We start from the raw sequence: 21,530 nt of genomic DNA on the forward strand, positions 1-21,530 counted from the left end.
GGTAGGATTCACAAGCAAGGAGGAAGTTTGCTTTGAGGAGAGACTGTTACTGTATTTGTTTCAAAGTCTAACTATAAATTTCTCCCAGAGGTAGTTGAACCTATACTCAGGAATATAGAAGGGCAGCTTGGAGATGAGAAGCACTGCCTGATTTTCTTATTGCAGATTCACTGTCATAATATTCCTATGTGAGATTTTTCTGTCATCATTTTTGCAAAGGTGGTTTCAACTACATTTCACTCTATCATACTCCACCTTATAACTCTGAGTCTACTAAGCCTTTTGCTCAGTTACATTTTCACCCATTAAAATAAAGGAAACTAGATAAGTGCCTTATAAAGTCACTTCCTCAATCAACCAGGCCTGCCTTCTTTAACCACCTTTACACCTTGCTCAAAATCTGAGCTCAGAGCAATAGAGAAAAATATCTCTGTCCCACGCAAAAGTGTCAGAAGTTTTCTGTGGAATTTAGAATTCTTGCAGGATCATATAACCCAGGACTCCCTGATCTTTATCAATTTAATAACATGGTACTGTAAGCTGGTTAATCCTATAGCTGAAGCCAACCATGAAGTACCTAAGATAGATAGCAAAGATCCAACAACTCAGTCTTCCAGAAAAGGAACAAAACGGGGTGGGAAGATAACAAATAATCCTCCAGCATCCATTCCCCAAGTATTTCTTCAAAAATTCACTTATCTGACATGTAATCTTATAAACAGGAGGAACTAATCTCTGACTATAAGGCAAGATTAGAAGTGCGATTTGTAGAACATTCTGGTCAATTCATGTTGAGTTCAGCTTAGAAAATACTTGTCCTGTTCATCAGTGGGATCCACCTTCAACTCATTAACCTAGTTACAAAACAAAAGCTATGTTGAGAAGCTGATGATCTGCCAAATTAATACCCCAAAATGTATTTCAGTAGAAAATTATAGTGCATCCACTATTAAATTCAAGTTCTGTCTGTTTTCTTTGAGTTTTATTATCTACCTATAAATTGTCTTTTTCACGAAGCCCTATGAGTTTGGTGTGGGCAACTTGATATAAAGTTCAGAGGACAATGTTCATACATGCAGCTGAGTGGGCTGCTAAAAAAGCTCACCAAAATATCCAATAACATAATCAGAGACATTCAGACTGCAAAACAGAAAAATCAACAATTGCAACTGCCATTTTATTCTATCATCAAAAGATGCTTTGAGCTTAAAATCTAAAAATCTTCTCGACTAACTGCCCTTTGGGCTCAGATACTAAGTTTACAGATTGTTATAACCATTAACTTTTTAAATTTTTTTTTCCTGAGACAGAGTCTCGCTGTGTTGCCCAGGTTAGAGTGCCGTGGCACGATCTCAGCTCACTGCAACCTCAGCCTCCTGGGTTCAAGCGATTCACTGCCTCAGCCTCACAAGTAGCTGGGATCACAGGTGCCTGCCACCACCCCTAGCTAATTTCTTTTATTTTTAGTAGAGACAGGTTTCACCATATTGGTGAGGCTGGTCTGGAACTCCTGACCTCAACTGATGCATCCACCTTGGCCTCCCAAAGTGCTGGGATTAGAGGCGTGAGCCACCATTCCTGGCCTATAACCATTAACTTTTTATTTGTTTTATTTCGTTCATGGGCACTTTGGCTGTGGAGTAATTCCAAGTCCCTTGATATTTTCCTCATGAGGGTCATCATTCTAATCTTTCTGGTTTGCTATATTTTCTCAAGAGTCTGAAATGCAAATTCACAGCCATCGCAGTTATCAGATTTACTCCATACGACTAAAATGGCATAAAGAAAGTGTCCAATAAAAGAAACACTGCTTTAAGAGACTAGAAATTGTAACTTTTGAGACTAAAAATTGTAACTTATGCTGAGACAAAGACAACCACCTCTGGTGAGGAGAAAGTGCTCCATGTGCCTGAGTGTTGATCAATATCCCATAATTGAGAAGTGAAACAAAAGGGAGAAAATAGTTAAAATAGTAAAATTGAAGTACATTAGGCTGAGGTGGCTCCAGCAAAGTGGGCTTCTACCTAAGCACACAGAAACCCAACTCATTGTAAATGGTAAAACAAAAGTTAACTTTTTCTTTTTCTTTATACTTTAAGTTCTGGGATACATGTGCAGATCGTGCAGGTTGTATACATGTATACATGTATACATATACCATGGTGGTTTGCTGCACCCATCAACCCATCATGCAGGTTTTAAGCCTCACATGCATTAGGTGTTTGTCCTAACGCTCTCCCTCCCCTTCCCTCCACCCCCTGACAGGCCCCAGTGTATGACGTTCACCTCCCTGTGTCCATGTGTTCCCATTGTTCAACTCCCACTTATAAGTGAGAACATGTGGTGTTTAGTTTTCTGTTCCTGTGTTAGTTTGCTGAGAATAATGGTTTCCAGCTTCATCCATGTCCCTGCAAAGGACATGAACTCATTCTTTTTTATAGCTGCATAGTATTCCATGGTGTATATGTGCCACATTTTCTTTATCCAGTCTGTCATTGGTGGGCCTCTGGGTTGGTTTGAAGTGCTTGCTATTGTGAATACTGCTGCAATAAACGTATGTCTTCATGTGTCTTCATAACAGAATGATAGATAAGTCTTTGGGTATATACTTAATAATGGGATTACTGGGTCAAATGGTATTTCTGGTTTCAGATCCTTGAGGAATAACCACACTGTCTTCTACAATGGTTAACTAATTACATGCCCACCAGCAGTGTAAAAGCATTCCCATTTCTCCACATCCTCTCCAGCATCTGTGGTTTCCTGACTTCTTAACGATTGCCATTCTAATGGTGTGAGGTGGTATCTCCTTGTGGTTTTGATTTGCACTTCTCTAATGACCAGCGATGACGAGCTTTTTTTCATATGTTTGTTGGTCGCATAAATGTCTTCTTTTGAGAAGTGTCTGTTCATATCCTTCACCCATGTTTTGATGGGGTGGTTTGTTTTTCTCTTGTAAATTTGTTTAAGTTCCTTGTAGATGCTAAATCGTAGCCCTTTGTCAGATGGAGAGATTGCAAAAATTTTCTCCCTTTCTGTAGATTGCCTGCTCACTCTGATGATAGGTTCTTAACAAAAGTTTACTTTAACCAATTGGAAATGATCAATTCACCTCTAAGTAGGAACTTTCTACTGGAATAATCCAAATAATGCTACTGCTCCACTGTAGCCACAAAAGTTTCTTTTTGCCTTACTTCCACATTAAATCAATAAAAGCCTTTCTCTCCTCTCATGTATACATAAGTGTATGATACATATATATTGACACCTAAAATACACACACACACACACATATTTATATATATATAGCATTGCTACCTGATTTTATATTTATTTATTTATTTAAAAATATATATATATAAAATCAGGTAGCAATGATGATCCAACAAAAGAAATTGTAGGAATTGAAAAAAACAATCTGACAGCAAAATGGGGAAGTAAATGAGTGTAAGAAGGGTGGAGGAAATAACTAGAGGTTTGCAAAACAACGTGTGAGTAAATTTTAGGGTAAGGGCCTTGGTATCAGTGACAAAGTGAAATGAATTTCAGTGTCGAAAGATAAAAGGCAGACTGGAATGGAGTATGAAGTGAAAAGAAAGTTAACAAGGACTTTTTGAAGCAGAAAATATCCAAACTCTTCCTCATTTTCATATTTTTCTTCCCAATCACTGGACACTATGATGTCATGTCAACTTAAAATTCTTTGAACTTTGGTGATAAAGATTTAAAGCCCCTGGTTGTCAACAACACATTCCAATAACCATGTAACATCACTGACTTTTAAAACCTTAGTAGCTTCATTTATTTTTTCTAGGAGGATTAAGACCCTTTTCTTCCTACTATGTCATTTGTCTTTTCTTTTCTATGACTACTTCAAATTAAGTTCTGTTTATTCATTTAATTTTCTGATTTAGGGAAGATTTTTAGGTTGAAAATGCAATCACAGCTGCTAAGTCCCTTAGAAGCCATCTTAGAAAGTTAGAGGCTGCGTGCTTCTTCTTACTCATACAAGCACACAGAGATAATAGCACCCTCCTACCCTCTTGCACATTGGCAGTGCCTTCACTGTTAACCCCTTCTCATTTTGTCCTCATTGCATTTCCATTTCTGTTACTTCATTTTGATGTGTGAGTTGACTTCCTACAAGAAGTGAAATTCACTCTTTTACAGTAAGTGGACTGAAAGGCCTATTGACAGCTAGTAGAATTCTTGAATCTACCTGTCTTCCCCTAGACACAAATCAACCTTCACTATGAAGATAAATGTGATAGACATCTCGGGTCATACAGTTGTGTTAGTATCAAAAACATCATACTTAAGTGCTTAACAGATGAACTAGACTATTTTGAATTTGATGTATTTATGAGACACATTGATTAACATGTCATACTGTACAATACTTTTATTTGCTTTATGCTATCATTATTCTATTATGAACAGTTGACTAAAATTTCTCAAATGCTTTTGAATAACAGTGGAATATTTTAATTAGTTAAATAGGTACTAATATCATAGGCCATTAAAGTGCTGGGACAGTTATAATTGCAAAATCCTTTAATGCTGGCAAAACATAGGTACCTCTAATATGCACAATTTTGTGACTATTTTAGTAAATAGAAAAGAGAAATGAGTAAGAGATCTAAACATCATTTCTTTTAACCATTTTTGTGAGTGAATCTATTACTTGCTTATTTCTCAGGCTGTAGATAACGGGATTTAATAAAGGAACTATGACAGTGTAAAATAGAGACTCCATCATATCTTGGTCATCAGCCTGTGGGGAAGCAGAGCCTACATACATGAAGGCGAGGGGGCCATAGTATAAAGATACAGATAAGAGATGAGCTCCACAGGTGGAGACAGCTTTTCTTATACCTTTCACAGACCTCTTTTTCAAGATTGTATAGAGGACAAACGTGTAAGATATAAGAACAGTCCCAATGGTGAAAACTTGAATTGAACCTGAGAAAATAAAAACCATGAGAAAATTAATAGAAGAATCAGTACAGGAAATTTTTAACAATGGGATAATGTCACAGTAAAAGTGATGTATTATGTTGGAATTACAGAAGGTTAATCTGTAAAACAAACCTTCATGAATTACAGCATGAAGAAGGCCACCTAGAAATGACAAGATTAATAGCCGGATGCATAGTCCATTGTTCATAATGACTGGATAAAGTAAAGGTTTACATATGGCTACATAGCGATCATATGCCATTGTTGCCAAGAGAAAACATTCTGTAGTTACACCAATTGCAAAGGAAAAAAATTGTATCTTGCATTCAGAGAGAGATATGATCTTACTCTTAGCTAAGAAGTTGATCAACATCTTCGGAGTCACTGTGGATGATAACAAAGCATCCACAAAAGCCAAATTCCCGAGGAATAAATACATTGGGATATGAAGGTGAGGCTCTTTCCAGATGACAGCAATCAGGCCAAGATTCCCCATGATGGTGATGAGATATATTACTAAGAATGCCAGGAATAGGGGTATTTTCCATTGTGGTAGATATAAAAATCCTGTGAGAACAAACTCTGTCAGCAATGTTGCATTTTCCTCCTCCATGTCCTCACTGCATGTCCTCTAAAATAAAATGCAACAAATGAAAGGGAACATTTGCAATGGTATTATGAGTTGAAATTGGGGAAGAGGTGTTGCAATGAAGTGTGCAATTATCAGAGCCCTCTTAATTTTTTGATCATTATTATAAATAATAAATCCTATATTTAAGGTGTTAATGAAATGAAAAAATTATATATTATTGTTTGAAAATTGGGTAGTAATATGCATTCTCTGGATTCACTAAATTTATGTGCACAATCTTGAATGTGGTAGAACAATCCTATGTCTGGTACATGAATGGAGGTCCTGGAGAAAAGGTTTTTGCAAGGTCTGAATAAAAATCAATGAAATAAATGCCATGTGAAGAATCTTACACTTTTTCATAATATAACTATGTACTAAATACTTTAAGATGGGAAATAGCATCCTAAAACAGTTTCTAAATTTTTTGATAGTGTAGAAAATATGCTGCGGGATGGGGAAATTGGACTAAGGGGTACTAACTAGAAACTTGTTACTAAGGTCGCAACAATCCCAAATCAAATCACAAATGAAAATTATCTGGAAGGTGTTTTATGAAAAATATAGATTGTGAGATTTTAATGTAGAAATTGATTATTTGAGAAACGAGTTCTAGAAATCTGTCTTTAAAAATACCCTCAAGGTGATTCAAATGAGTGCTAGGTGTCTAGTCCATGTGTGATATTACATTGGAAGAGATGGTAAGACAAAGAAATGGATTCCAAAGAATTCAGAATGTAGATTCTCTAGTATTCTATGACATATTTGGTGGGAAACAAAAGGTAATAAAGGAGGTAAGAGTCACTTGGTGACTGAGTAGTTGGTCATTAAATATTAAGGATGGGAACTCAGATATGCTAGCAAGTTCTTGGAGTGAGCATCCTGCAGCCAACTAGGTAGATCCAATCAGTAATACGAGCCTGTTAGAGCTTAACAGAAACAATTACTTGGAATTATTGTGGTAGTCAAAGACACAGTTAAGAATGATGTATCCATTGGAGAGTAACAAAGAAACAAAAAAAGTGGCAAGAAAATCAACTGGAGCAAGTTATGTTAAAGAGGTAACAAAGTGGACATATGTCCCGTAAATAGCCAAGATGTGATCTTTTTTTGCCATCCATGTCTTGGCAGCTGTCAGAGGATGCCTGCTGCTCTACAAGCCAAAAGAGCTAGAAACTCATTTTCCCATTCTTCTTCCTTGTAGAGTGAAGGGACACGATCTAGGATGGCAAATGAAGCACACTGATCCTACATTTGGAATATGGAGACACAGAGAAAGGTTTTGGTTTCAAAGGTAGCCAAGGCAGAATTACCAAGACTCTTCTTAATGCAACTTTTATTTACATCAATAACATTTAACAGTGTGAGCTGTGAAATTATTGTCCAATTCCAATGTGGGTGTAAGGATACAGGAATGTATCTGTGGGTGACTCACATTAGAAGTTTTAATCAGAGAATGTGGCTAATTAAAAGGAATGGGTATTTATATCAGAATAATGCCAAGAAATAATTCTAAGAATCATTATGATCTGAACCTTTAAACCAAGTTTTAATTGTTTAATGACCTGGGTCATATAAAGTTATTATAACAAAATTAACAAGATAATACAGTATCATTAAAGAAACAATTCAGTCTTATAACTATTTACCCTATCTGTAGTATAGTCATAAATTTGAAACCTAAAGGCTATACGGGTAATAGTTATTCAACTTCCTTCTGGCTATTTTAATAGCTTGTATACCTGCTCTAAAATTTCAATCAATTAAACATTTCTAGAAAGCATTTCAACATTTCTATAAAGCACAATGAAAATTAAAAAAATTATTTCCTCCTTACCCATATTTTTGAAAGAAATTGTGGATATCCTTTAAACGTGTTACACTGTATAAAACAGAAAAAAAAAAAAAAAAAAACCACAGTAGCACCGCGATGTTAATAGCACTGGTAGCATTTCACTGCATATTCATTGTTTTTAGACACTTCATTTCCCAAGCTTAGAAAACTTTTGGTTATAAAAATTTGGTTTGAGCACGTGAGTGATCCAATTGTGCAGCTGGGTATTTTTTCCAGAAGATGAAGGAGTGAAAAACTGAAGTTCTCATAAGATTGCCAGAGGACTCCCTGTAGAACAAATTGAAGCGATTCTAGTGGGCATTGTGAATTCAGACACATATGAGAATCCAGGTTGGCCCAAAGGTCATTACAGACTTCCAGAACCATAAGCATTATTTCATTGTAGACACTTCTACTTTTAACAATTGAAATAACACTTTATGCCACTATTTACCACCACAGATGACACTTCTGCCATATTTGTTCAAACTTTAGTATGTATGTGAAATTTACTCTTAGGGCTTTGATTAGTATGGTCTTATCTGATGTAATCAAAGCATAATTTTAATAAGACCAAAATTTTAGATTCAATTCAGAAGCCAAAACCAAACAGAGTTGTGTTCCCCATTCAAATTTTAGCTTACATTTTAGACATATACCAAGTTCCTCCATTTGTAGCTAAAATCTGATGGGAAATTTCACTAGGAAGAGGACAAGGGAGGAGCCAATATAAAACAAAGCCAGGGACTGCAGTGGGAGGTGCCCCTAATTCTGTGCTTCTCAAATGATAATGCCTATGACTTTCCTAGAGATCCTGTCAAAATGCGGATTCTCTTTCAGTAATTCTTGGGTGGGTCTCTCAGGAGCCTTTACTTCTAACAAAGTGATACCTGTGGACATTTGCCATCCAACAGACCTTCAACATGGGAGGACCTAGATTATCAAAGAGCCTTGATCATTGGAAAACAATAAATGGTAAATGTGGCTGATATGAAAAGAGAGAAGCAAGGAAGGCCAGCTGTGTTCAGGGTGGCCAGCATGGGGAGGCTTCCAAGGGAATTCGGAGGGCAGTCAGTGGTTTTGTCTTTACCACAATTTACAGAACAATTATAGAAGTATTATTGCGGGAGTTTGAAAATGATGGCAACATATTCAGTACTTTCTTTAGAACATTAACTCAGCAACATATTAGTGAGCATTCTTTCAGAAACAAAATCTAATAGACTTATTTGTTATATTTACATTTTGTATTTAAATAGTGATTTGTAACATTCTTGACAGTAAATGTATTCATTAAAGAAAAGTTAGTTGGAAAGTAAAAGCCATATTTTTTGGTAGATTCCTTAATCGCTTATCTTTTCTTCATAGAATGTTTCTTGAAAAAGACAAAGAAATAAGACGAATAATACATAGAATACACAGAAGTCACTGAAGACTCTTCAGTAGAGAGATGTAAGCAGTTTAATGTGCTGACATAAGTACTGACATGACACAAAATTAAATCAAACCAAGTGGCTTCATCCTTGTATAATATAATGTTGGGAATAATGAAAAGGATGAAGAGATAGATTCTAAGGTATTCAGAATTTACTGTCGCTTGAACTTAGTCCCGTATTTGACGGATATGTAGTGGTCACTGAAGGAAAAAAGTATCACTCTGTCAGTAGGCAGATAGTCATCCAAAATAGAGACTGAGAACTCAGATGCATTGAGGAGTTTGCAGTACGAGCACGCTTTGAACAGCCAGGTGCAGGTAAGCTGTTTCGATTTAGCAATACAATTCTACAAGAGCAATATAAATATTATTTTGGAAGTCATTTAAGCAGCTGAGGATATAGTTGTGAATGTCATATTGGAGAGTACACTAAAAAAAAAGAAGTATAACAAGAAAAAAATTGACAGTATAATGATCTAATTTCCTTTGGGTATATATCCAGAAATGGAATTACTGAGTCAAATTGGTGCTCTGTTTCAAGTTCTTTGAGAAATCTGCAGACTGCTTTCCACAGTGGCTGAAGTACTTTGTATTCCCACCAATAGTGTATGTGTTCCTTTTTCTTGGTAGCCTCTCCAGCATCTGTTGTTTTTTGACTTTTTAATAATAGTCATTCTGACTGGGGTGAGATGATATTTCATTTTAGTTTTGATTTGCATTTCCCTGGTGACTAGTGATGATGAGCATTTTCATATATGTCTCATGATCACTTGTGTGGTCTTTTTAGAAGTGTCTGTTCATGCACTTTGCTCTTTGGTAAACGGGTTATTTGGTTTTTGTTTGTTGATTTGTTAAATACCTTATACATTCTGGATAGTAGACCTTTATTGAAAGCATAGTTTGGGAATATTTTCTCTCATTCTGTAAATTGCTTACACACTCTATCGATAGTTTATTTTGCTGTGCAGAACCTCCTTTGTTTAATTAAGGACGATTTGTCATTTTTTGTTTTTGTTGCAATTGCTTTTGAGGACATAACCAAAATTCTTTTCCAATGCTGATATTGAGAAAGGTATCCCTAAGATGTCTCCTAGGATGTTTACAGAATAAGTTCTTACATTAAATGTTTAATCCAACTTGGGTTAATTTTGGTATATGTGAAAGGTGTGGGACCATAAGACTCAAACCTAGGTCACCTGGCTACAAATGCCATTCTTCTTCCACTACACAGCACCTCATCTCAACTACATTCTGAATGAATTTGGATTCAATCACCTGGCTGTGCCAAGTTTGGTGGTGAACAGAACTGAGGAGCTGCCCCACCAGGGATAGCCCCCATCCAGTTTCCCCTTGATGCAGGTTGTGGGGGCATTCATTCTTCTAAATATGGCTAGCCAGTTTCATTCTTCTTCATTTGGCTAGTCACTTATCCCGGCACCATTTATTGAGTAGACCATCTTTGCCCCCATTGCATTTTTTTTGTCAGATTTGTTGAAGATCAGATGATTGCAAGTTTGTGGCTTGATTTCTGAGTGTTCTGTTCTGTTCCAGTGTTCTATGCGTCTGTTTTTGTACCAGAACTATGCTACTTTGTTTATAAAGACACATATACTCATATGTTCATTGCTGTGCTATTCACAATAGCAAAGACGTGGAATGAACCTAAGTGATCATCAGTGGTAGATTGGATAAATATAACGTGGTACATATAGATCACAGAGTATATGCAGCCATAAAAAGAACAAGATCATATCTTTTGCAGCAGCATAGGTGTGGCTGGAGGCTGTAATCTCAAAGGAACTAATAAAGGAACAGAAAACCAAATACCACATATTCTCGCTTCTGAGTGGAAGCTAAACATTGAGAACACAGGACATAAACATGAGTGTAATAGACTCTGTGGACTAGTAGGTTGGGGAAGGAGGACAGAAGGAATCAGTGATAAAACCACCTATTGGGTACTATGCTTACTGCATGCATGCAATATACTCATGTAACGAAATAACAAAGCTGCCCATGCACTCTTTATATCTAAAATAAAAGTTGAAATACAAAACTTTTTGAGAAACATACTAAAAGGTTATGAAGGCAATGGATGTCATTCGTTATATGGCCAACCCCTGGAACCCCTTTCTACCACATGGGTCTTGGTGGCAGACAAATAATTTCACCTAGAGTTGCCCAATCAAACCCACCCTACATAGAGTTGAATATAGGGAGATGAAGACAAATGTACGTAGACAAAAAAAATTGTGCAAAGGCAGTTGAGGTAAAAACATAAGATTCCAGCATGTGCATCCTGTATGTACAACAATGTTGCTGAAAATATGAGCTGTGTTATTATCAGCAGAAACAGCCACACTCATGGAGTTACTGTTGGAAAAGGACTTTGGCTGCTGACTGGCTGCTTTATGTCCTTCTGTTTCTGCCATTATTTTCCAGCGGATTCCTCTACCTTCCCTGTCATTTCTATACTGGAGTCAATATCCATTCAGTAAAATTTTTCCATTGCTACCCAAAGCCCTGGATGTTCAAAAGAGAGACAAAGGAGACAACAGAAAATGGTACTAAACAGAGTGATCAAGGGAAGAAGCAGGAGGGAAGTAGAAAGCTGGCTGCTGTGGACATAAAGAGAGAAAAGATAAGTGTGACCAAGTGAAGCACAGGGAAAAATGACAAAATAGATGCTCTACAGGACAAGGAGTCCAGGGAAATCACTGTGTGTAGAAAGGAAGCCATTTTTAGTGACTTTAGTCAGAGCATCAGTGTTGCGGGAAGTCAGGGACTCCGAACAGAGGGACTGGCTGACGCCATGGCAGAAGAACATAAATTGTGAAGATTTCATGGACATTTATTAGTTCTCCAGATTGATACTTTTATAATTTCTTATGCCTGTCTTTACTGCAATCTCTGAACATAAATAGTGAAGATTTCATGGACACTTTTCACTTCCTCAATCAATACCCTTGTGATTTCCTATGCCTGTCTTTACTTTAATCTCTTAATCATGTTATCGTCGTAAACTGAGGAGGATGTATGTCGCCTCAGGACCCTGTGGTGATTGTGTTAACTGCACACATTGTTTGTAGAGCATGTGTGTTTGAACAATATGAAATCTGGGCATCTTGAAAAAAGAACAGGATAACAGTGATGTTCAGGGAGCAAGGGAGATAACCTTAAACTCTGACTGCCGGTGAGCTGGATGGATCAGAGCCATATTTCTCTTCTTTCAAAAGCAAATAGGAGAAATACTGCTGAATTCTTTTTCTCAGCAAGGAACATCCCTGAGAAAGAGAATGGCCCCTGAGGGTAGGCCTCTGAAATGGCCCCTTTAGGGGTGACTGTCTTTTACAGTCAAAGCCAAAGGGATGAAATAAACCCCAGTCTCCTGTAGCACTCCCAGGCTTATTAAGATGAGGAAATTCCCGCCTAATAAATTTTGGTCAGACTGGTTGTCTGCTCTCAAACCCTGTCTTCTGATAAGATGTTATCAATGAAAATGCATGCCCAAAACTTCATTAACAATTTTAATTTCACCCCATCCTGTGGTCCTGTGATCTCGCCCTGCCTCCATTTACTATTTTTTTACCTTGTGAAGCATGTGATCTCTGTGACCCACACCCTATCCATGCACTCCCTCCCCTTTTGAATATTGCTAATAAAAACTTGCTGGTTTTAGGGCTCAGGGAGCATCACAAAACCCTTTGACATGTGATGTCTCCCCTGGACACCCAGCTTTAAAATCTCTCTCTTTTGTACTCTTCCCCTTTATTTCTCAGACCAGCCAATGCTTAAGGAAATAGAAAAGAACCCACGTTGAATATCAGGGGTGGGGTTTCCCCGAATACATCATCATGTGATAGAATAAAAGTCAGCAAATAAGGAGCGAAGGGGAAAGAAGTAGCACAGCAGTGAGGGGATAAGATAGAGTATTCTACGACACGTGGAGAACAATTTGTATTTGTCTGCTGCTCATAAACTAAAGTTTTTACCTCCATTAGAGTACTTAGGAGAAGTTCTCAAAAGTAAAGATAGATAAGTGAGAGGAAGTCATCAAGAGAAGAAAGGGATAGGAATGTGGAAATGGAAATTTGCGTGGGCGAAATAAAACAAGGACGAAGAAAAATAGGTACAGAATAATCATGTCATAGATGGTAAATGCAAGAAAGACACGTCAATAAAGAGGGAGACAGAAAGTATCGGAGATCCATTAAGCCAAAATAAAGGGAAAGGCTCCGAAGTCTGGGTTGAATGCCTGCATTAACTTTGGTGTTCATTGATACTAGAGAGAGCTGTGAGAGTCTTTTTATTTTCCTTTCTTTTTTTAATTCAAGTTTATTTTTCTATGGAATTGGTGTTTGATAAAGAGACTTTGACTTGAAATTTACTTATAAATTGTATACTGTTCATGAATATATTGGAACTGGCTGAAAGTTTACTCCATATTTAACTGTTACTCTACCCTTTTAATTACAGTGATTAAAACTAAATTTCTCTAAAAATCTTGCTGCTGCTGTTGACAGCACTTTATTTTCCATCAATTTTTTGTTTGAATGTTTGATTTTTAGCAGAATCAACTCAGCAAAAGAATGAATGCTGATGCAGACAATATAAAGAACAAGTGACAATAATTCCACGTGAATGAAGTGCAAATGTTCAACTGGGCATTGTGGATTTAGATACGTGTGAGAAATACAGATTGTACTACAGTGTACTGAGGACTTCGGAATCATAAACATTAAGTCACTGGAAGCCAGTTCTAGTTTTCACAATTGAAATTATACTTTATGCCACAATTTTCCACAACATGTGACACTAGTGACATTTTATGTGAACTTCAGTTTGTATATGAATTAGATGTTCTTCATCAGGAAGAATAGCTAATGAATGCTGGGCTTCATACCTAGGTGATGGGTTCATCTGTGTAGCAAACCACCACAGCACATGTTTGCCTAGGTAACAAATCTGCATGTCTTGTACATCTACCCCAGAACTTAATATAAAAATTGATTTTTAAAAATTTGATGCTCTTAATGTTTTGATTGGTATAGTCTCATCTGAGCTATTTTAATAAGGCCAACGATCTAGATTCCCTTCATAAGTACCCACAAGTAAAATTGTCCTCCTCATGCAAACTGCAGCTCAAACTCCAGATATTTATGTAACTTTCAGGTGAGCTGAAATCTGATGATAATAAAATAAGAATTTTATTTTTAGGCAATGGTCGGGGGGAAGAAAAGAAAAAACGAAGACAGTCTTGCAATGTATTCAGTCATAGGTTGTGCTCTTACTATGCCTTCAAAATGTCATTCTGTCTTTATATCCAATTAGAATGTGTGTGTGTGTGTTGTGTGTGTGTGTGTGTGTATGTATGTATTTTTTTTCCATAGAGTCTAAGTGTAAGTCAATGACTGACTTAACTCCAACTGCTCCTTCTCTCTGTTACCACCAAATGAGATCTTCTCGCCTGCTACCCAGATAGAGCCAATTATCAATACAGGGCAATTGCAATGAGAAAGTTTAATACACACAAACCTGGCTAAATGGGAAAACAGAGTTTAATTATAACTCAAGTCAAACTCTCCAAATATTCAGAAGCTAGAGTCTTTCCTTTCTTCCTTCCTTCCTTCCTTCCTTCCTTCCATCTCTTTTTCTTTCTTTCCTTCTTTCTTTCTTTCTTTCTCTTTCTTTCTTTCTTTCTTTCTTTCTTTCTTTCTTCTTTCTTTCTTTCTTTCTTTTCTTTCTTTCTTCTTTCTTCCTTTCTTTCTCTCTCTTTCTTCCTTCTTCTTTTTCATTTTTTTTGAGACAGGGTCTCACTTTATTGCCCAGGTTGGAGTGCACTGGCAGGATGTCTGCTCACTGCAACCTCTCCCTCCTGGGTTCAAGTGATTCTCATGCATCAACGCCCCCCCCCCCCCCCCCCCCAAATAGCTAGGATGCACCATCACGCCTGGCTAATTTTTGTATTTTTAGAAGAAACAGAATTTTGTCACGTTGGCCAGGCTGGTCTCAAACTCCTGGCTTCAATTGATTTGTCTGCCTCGGTCTCTCAATGCACTGGAATTAAAGGCGTGAGCCATTGCACCCAGACAGAGTCTAAGGGTTTTTATAGATAGTTTTTCAGACACAAGGCTAGGAAATGAGGAATGCTGATTTGTTGGTTTGGGGATAAATGCATGAGTCAAAGCTGTCCTCTTGCAGTAAATCAGTTTCTGGAAAAGAGCTACAAGATCAGACAAGCGAGTTTACCAGTCTGGGTGGTGCGACGTGTTTCATCATGATACAGGGTCTAAAAACCTTAGGTTTTACAATAATAATGTTATCTACAGAAGTAATTAGGGAGGTTAGGAATCTTGTGGCCTCTGGCTGCATGACTCTGGAGCCATAATATCTAATCTTGTGGCCTGCACCCCAAGCAAGGAGGAGGTTTACTTTGACGAGGGGCTCTTACCATTTTGTTTCAAAGTCACACACGATAAACTAAATTTTTTCCGAATGTAGTTTTGCCTACATGTAGGAGTGAAGAAAGTAAGCTTGGAGTTTAGAAGTACTGTCTAATTTTCCTATTTCAGAATCACTGTGAAAATATTCTTATGTAAGATTTTTCTCATTTTCATGTTATGAAATGTTTTCTCATTTTCATTTCATTATGTTCTCTATATTATCCTCTACCTCCTAACTCTGAGTCTATTAAGTCTTTTGCTCAGTTATGTTTTCACCTGTAAGAGTAAAAGAAAACTAGTCAGTTGCCTTATAAAGTCAGCTCATCAGATGAACCAGGACTGCCTTCTTTACCCATTTTTGCACCTTGGTCAAAATCTGAGCTCAGAGCAATAGCGAAAAATATCCAGTCCAAACATATGCCCCAGAAATTTTCTGTAGAATTTCTAATTCTTCTTGGATCATATGATTTAGGACTCCCTGATCTGTACCAGTTTATTCACATGATCCTGGAACCTAGAGAAGCCTGTAGTGGAAGCTAAATGTTACATACCTAAGATAGACAGGAAAGATCCAATCCCTCAATCTTCCAGGGAAAGACCAAAAGTGCTGAAAAATAAATAATCTCTTAGAATTCATCCCCAAAGAATTTCTTCAAAAACTCACATGTCTGTCATGCAATCAAAAGAAAAAAAAAAAAAAAAGGATAAGCCAGTCTCTGAATAAAAGGCAAGAATAGAAGTACTATTTGTAAAACATTGTGGTCAATCTATGCTGAGTTCAGGCATAGACAATCCTTGTCCTATTCACTGATAAGATCACCCTGAAATCTTTAATGTAGTTACAAAACAAAAGCTGGGATGATATGTGAATGATGGGGCCAAATAACTACCAAAATATTTTATCTATTGACATAAAGGCTATTTTGGCTTGGTTGTTTTGAGATTCACTTTAGAAGAAAAAGTTAAAGGAATCTCCATTTGTAAGAGATCTACCTATCTGGTCCAGGAAGAGTAGTAGGACTAAACCTCTAAATAATGGAGAAGGCAAAGGCATTAACTTAATCTATATCACAAAACTTACCTTTCTTTAAGGTGGTTATCTTAGCTGTCTTGTTGTCTTAACTGGGTCTCTATCAGCATTCTTTTTGTTTATTTGTTTTGGAAAATGAAGTCCGGAATCTAAACACTATGATTTTAATATGTAAATATTCTTACATGTCTACTGTAAGAAATGAGACCTTTATAATTTTATATGCAAATTTCAAAGAGAAGTCACACCTGAAAAAAAAAGTGGCATTTGTAAATGGGGCTAATGAAAAATAGAAAAATATTTTCCAAAAATATTAATAAAAAGCTTTGGTCATCTGGACAGGACATCTTCTTCCAACTATGAGAAACACAATTCATGTCTAGATAATCTTATAAATTACTAAGTTTGTTTTTTTTCTTTTTTTTGTTTTTGAAATGCAGTTTTTTTCTGCCAACCAGGCTAGTGTGCAGTGGTGTGATCTCAGCTCACTGCAACCTCTGCTAACTGTGTTCGAGCAATTCTCCTGCCCCAGTTTCCTCAAGTTCCCAAGGGACTACAGGGGTGCACCACCACGCCTGGCTAATTTTTCTATTTTAGTAGAGACAGGTTTTTGCTATGTTGGCCAGACTGATCTCAAACTCCTGACTTCAGGTGATACACCTGCCTTGGCCTCCCAAATTTCTGGGATTACAGGCAAGAGCCACTGTGCCCAGCCTTAAGTTTGTTATTATTGTACCTGATGTGGCTACAATTTTAGAATGAACACTGTAACATTTGCTTCTTTCTGTATGTCTATTGTGTCTACATATGTTTGTATGTGTGACATTTTGCTACCTTTGGATGGTATTACAAAATTAATTAGTAATAGAGCTCTATTCATTTGGCCTATAGAAGAATATGTGCTTATAAGAATTAAGGATTCCTTAAACTCAGAAAGATAGAAATTTACCAATATATTTTTCAGATTCACACGATCTGTGATAATCTGTTAAATCAAAGGCATTCATGACAGATCGACCCCCATGATCTAAACACCTCCCATCTTCGACCTCTAGTATTTGTAATCAAATTTCAACATGAGATTTGCAGATGTTTATCAAACAAAACTAGAGCCATCTCCTTCAGAAAATCTGGCCTGATAGCTGCTCACAAGCTTTCTAACAATACTGGTAAAGAGTAAGGAAGACCTTACTATCTGGAAGGCCCAGGAAACTGAAAGATACTTTTAGGACCTTTTTGAGTACAGGAGAGTTTACCTAAATTTATCAGAATTGCAGGTGAAACTAATGGTAGGTTGTTGGTATGACTTTATAGCTTGAACAGTCTTTAAAGTCTAATCTGAGATTATTTAGCCAAGGTAGTAGCAAGGCCTTCTTAGAAAGAGACTATCAATTCCTGTTCCTACTTGCACTGATGTAAATACTCAGTTGAAGCTTAATGAGGATAGACTTATTTGGAACAAATTAGTCTTACTATAATTATATATGAAAGAAATGGGGGTGATTATAGAGGGAAAATTATGTTTCAGTAGAAAAATATAGTGCACCCATAATTAAATTCCAGTTCTGTTTATTGTCTTTGATGTTTTATTATCTACTTAGAAATTGTCCTATTCCTGAAGGGCTACAAGCTAGGGCTGGACAACTTGATATAAATGTCAGAGGATAATCTTCATGCATAATGCTTACTGGGCCACTCAGGAGCTTCACAAAACATTCAATGACATGACAAGAGACATTCAAACTGCAAAACAGAAAAATTATCAGACTGCAATTGCCATTTTATTTCATCATCTAAAGATAGTTTGAGCTTATATCTAAAAGTCTTCTCAACTAACTGCCCTCCAGGCTCACATGCTAAGCTTATCAGTGGTTTTAACCATTAACCTTTTGTTTTCCTTTGTTTTATTTCAGTTGGTTTTGTTCAAGCGTACTTTGGCTATGGAGTATACCCCAGTCCCTTGGCATTATGTTTGTGATAGTCATTGTCATCTTCCTGGTGTGCTATATTCTCTCAAGAGTTTTAAATACATGTTTGTAGCCACCACACTGTGCCAGATTTTCTCTCTATGATTAGAATAATAAAAACAAAGTGTCCAATAAAAGAAATGTTTTTATAAGGGATCAAACCTTGTAAATTATGAACTCTATGCTGAGACAAAGACAAACCAGCTGTGCTGGTCACAGAAAGTGGCAAGTGTGCCTCAGTTTTTGTCAATGTCCCATAATGGAGAGGCTGACCAGAAGGGAGAAAATAGTGAAAATAGTGAAATTAAATTTTATTAGGCTGACATGGGTCCAGCAAAGTGGGTTTTGTACCTAAGCAAACAGAAATTCAACTCATTGTAAATGGTAAAACAAAAGTTAACTGTAACTAACCAAAACTCCCTAGCTAATTTCTAACTAGGTATTTGCCACTGGAATGATCAAAATAACACTACTGCTCCACTTTAGCCAATACAATCTTTACTTCTGTCGTACTTCCACGTTTGCTCTTTCAAAGCCTTCATCTCCTCTCTTGCCCCTTTAGGAAAGCCCCATACCACATGCAAACTGGTGTTGCAAAATAAATCAAGTCTCCTTAAATAAACTCTAAATTCTAATGCTGCTGCATTTGTATTTTAACTATATATGTACGGTTTATTAACCATACATATGCATTAACTATATATGCAAAAATAATCATATGCATATGTATGCATACTGATATAGATAACTAAAACATACATATAATCTGACAGCAATGACAATCTAACAAAATGAACTGAAGAGGGATATAATTATTAGAGTTCTGTTTGCAAAAAACAATCTGACAGCGATGTTGGGGAAGCGAGTGACTGTTAGAAGCATGGAGGAAATAAGTAACTAGAGGTTTGCAAAACCACATGTGAGTAGTTTTTAGGCTATGGACCTCAGTGGTATCAGTGACAATGTGAAAGAAATTTCAGTGTTGAAAATGAATGGCAGGGTGGACTGGTAGAAAGATGATTAACATACTTGAAGTACATGAAGTGTTAAGAAGGTTAACAATCAAGGAATTTCTGAGGCAGAAAATAACCAAACTCTTACCTTGTTTTAATGTTTTTACTTCCTCTTTCTGGGCTCCATGATGTCATATCATGTTAACATAATTTGAACTTCCATGGTAGGCATTTAAAGCCCCCAATTGATACAACACATTCCAACAACTTTGCAATATTATTGATTTTTACAAACCCTGGTAGCTTCATTTATTCCTAAAAATATTAAGACCATTTTCTTGCTATCAAAATACTTACTTCTTCTCTGTGACTACTCTAAAGGTAGTTATTCTATTTAATCTTTTAATTTCCTGAATTAGGTAAGCCTTCCAGATTGTCTAAAATCATATAAACATAGCTGGGAAGGGCCTTAGAACCCATCCTAGGAAGTTAGAGGCAGTTTGCCTCTTCCCACTCACACAAGCACACGGAGTTTAGGACATACTCTTATACTTTGGCAATGCCTTCACTGTTATCTCCTTCTATTTTTATTTTTCTCATTGCATTTCCATTTCTGTTTATTTTGTTACTTGACCTGTGAGTTGACTCCCTACCAGAATAGAAGTCACCGTTTCCTAATATAGTGAAATGGAAGACCTCTGATGGTAAGCAGAATCACTGGGATTTACCCCTGTTCCCTCAAAAACGAATCTGCCTCCACTATGAGTTAAATGTGATGGGTATCTCAGGTAATACAGTGGTATTAGTATTGAAACCACCATACTCAAGTACTTATATGATGAACTAGACTATTTTATTTGCTTTCTGTGATCATTATTCTATTATATGAACATGATAAAAAATTCTAGAATGGTTTTGAATAACATATAGACATATTGTGATTAGTTTATTAGGTACTAAAACATTAGCTCATTAAAGTGCTAGAACAGTCATACTTGCAAAAATGTTTGAACAACATAGGTATCTCTAACTTGCACAATTTTGTGACTATTTTCATAATTAGAGAAAGGATACTAGTATGAAACCTTAACATTTCTTTGTAACATTTTTGTGAACGAATCTGTGACTTGCTTATTTCTCAGACTGTAGATGATAGGATTTAACAAAGGAATGATGACCGTGTAGAACAGAGGCTCCACCATATCTTGATCATCTGCTTGTGGAGATGCAGGGCCCACATACATGAAGAGAAGGGGGCCATAGTATAAAGAGACAGAGAAGAGATGGGCTCCACAGGTGGAAAAGGCTTTCCTTACACCTTTATCAGATTTGCTTTTTAAAATGGTGAAGAGAACAAATGTATAAGATACAAGAATAGTCACAATGCTGAATACCTGAATTGAACCTGAAAAAATAAAAACCATTAGAAAGTTAATAGAAGAATCGGTACAAGAAATCTTAAACAATGGGATAATGTCACAGTAAATGTGATGTACTATGTTGGAGTTACAGAAGGTTAGTCTGAATAAAAATCCTTCATGGATTAAAGCATGAAGAAGGCCACCTACATATGACAAGATTAATAGCCGGACGCACAGTCCATTGGTCATAATCACTGGATAAAGTAAAGGTTTGCATATGGCTACATAGCGATCATATGCCATTGTTGCCAAGAGAAAACATTCTGTGGTTACACTGACTGCAATAGAAAAAAATTGTATCTTGCATTCAGAGAGAGAAATCATCTTGCTCTTAGCTAAGAAGTTGATCAGCATCTTTGGGGTCACTGTGGATGATAACCAAGCATCCACGAAAGCTAAATTCCCGAGGAGTAAGTACATTGGGATATGAAGGTGAGGGGCTTTCCAGATGACAGCAATCAGACCAAGATTCCCCATGATGGTGATGAGATATATGACCAAGAATGCCAGGAACAGGGATATTTTCCACTGTGGTTGATATAAAAATCCTGTGAGAACAAACTCTGTCAGCAACGTTGCATTTTCCTCTTCCATGTCCTCACTTCATGTGCTCTAAAATAAAATGCAACAAATGAAAGGGAACATTTGCAATGGCATTATGAGTTGAAATGGGGGAAGAGATGTTGAAATAAACCATAAAATGATCAAACCCTCTCAGTTCTTTTAATCAGTCCTATAACTGATGAAACTGTATTTGTTGCAATGAAATACATGGAAAAAATGATATATTTTGGTTTGAAACTGTGCAGTAATTAACAGATTAAGGTAAGAGGAGAGGCATTCTCTGTATGCACTAC

General features: G+C 36.7%; 2 protein-coding genes across 2 annotated transcripts; both read right to left on the reverse strand.

Annotated features, from left to right (window-relative positions):
• Positions 1-4,559: 4,559 nt before the first annotated feature.
• LOC117076774 (olfactory receptor 5H14) lies at positions 4,560-5,625 on the reverse strand. Its single transcript, XM_033200631.1, has one exon. It carries the CDS (start codon positions 5,570-5,572, stop codon positions 4,640-4,642), a length of 933 nt encoding a protein of 310 aa, XP_033056522.1. The 5' UTR covers positions 5,573-5,625; the 3' UTR covers positions 4,560-4,639.
• A 14,700-nt stretch (positions 5,626-20,325) lies between these two features.
• LOC117076780 (olfactory receptor 5H1) lies at positions 20,326-21,315 on the reverse strand. The gene has a single exon (XM_033200644.1). The coding sequence runs from the start codon at positions 21,265-21,267 to the stop codon at positions 20,326-20,328; it is 942 nt and encodes a 313-aa protein (XP_033056535.1). The 5' UTR covers positions 21,268-21,315.
• Positions 21,316-21,530: the final 215 nt, after the last annotated feature.

This window comes from Trachypithecus francoisi, unplaced genomic scaffold (genome assembly GCF_009764315.1).
Source record: "Trachypithecus francoisi isolate TF-2019V2 unplaced genomic scaffold, Tfra_2.0 Lachesis_group0, whole genome shotgun sequence".
Taxonomy (NCBI): Eukaryota; Metazoa; Chordata; class Mammalia; order Primates; family Cercopithecidae; genus Trachypithecus; species Trachypithecus francoisi.

Excerpts from the sequence above, each read along its gene's own strand:
- LOC117076774 (XM_033200631.1), bottom strand. The coding sequence starts at position 5,572 with ATGGAGGAGGAAAATGCAACATTGCTGACAGAGTTTGTTCTCACAGGA.
- LOC117076780 (XM_033200644.1), bottom strand. The coding sequence starts at position 21,267 with ATGGAAGAGGAAAATGCAACGTTGCTGACAGAGTTTGTTCTCACAGGA.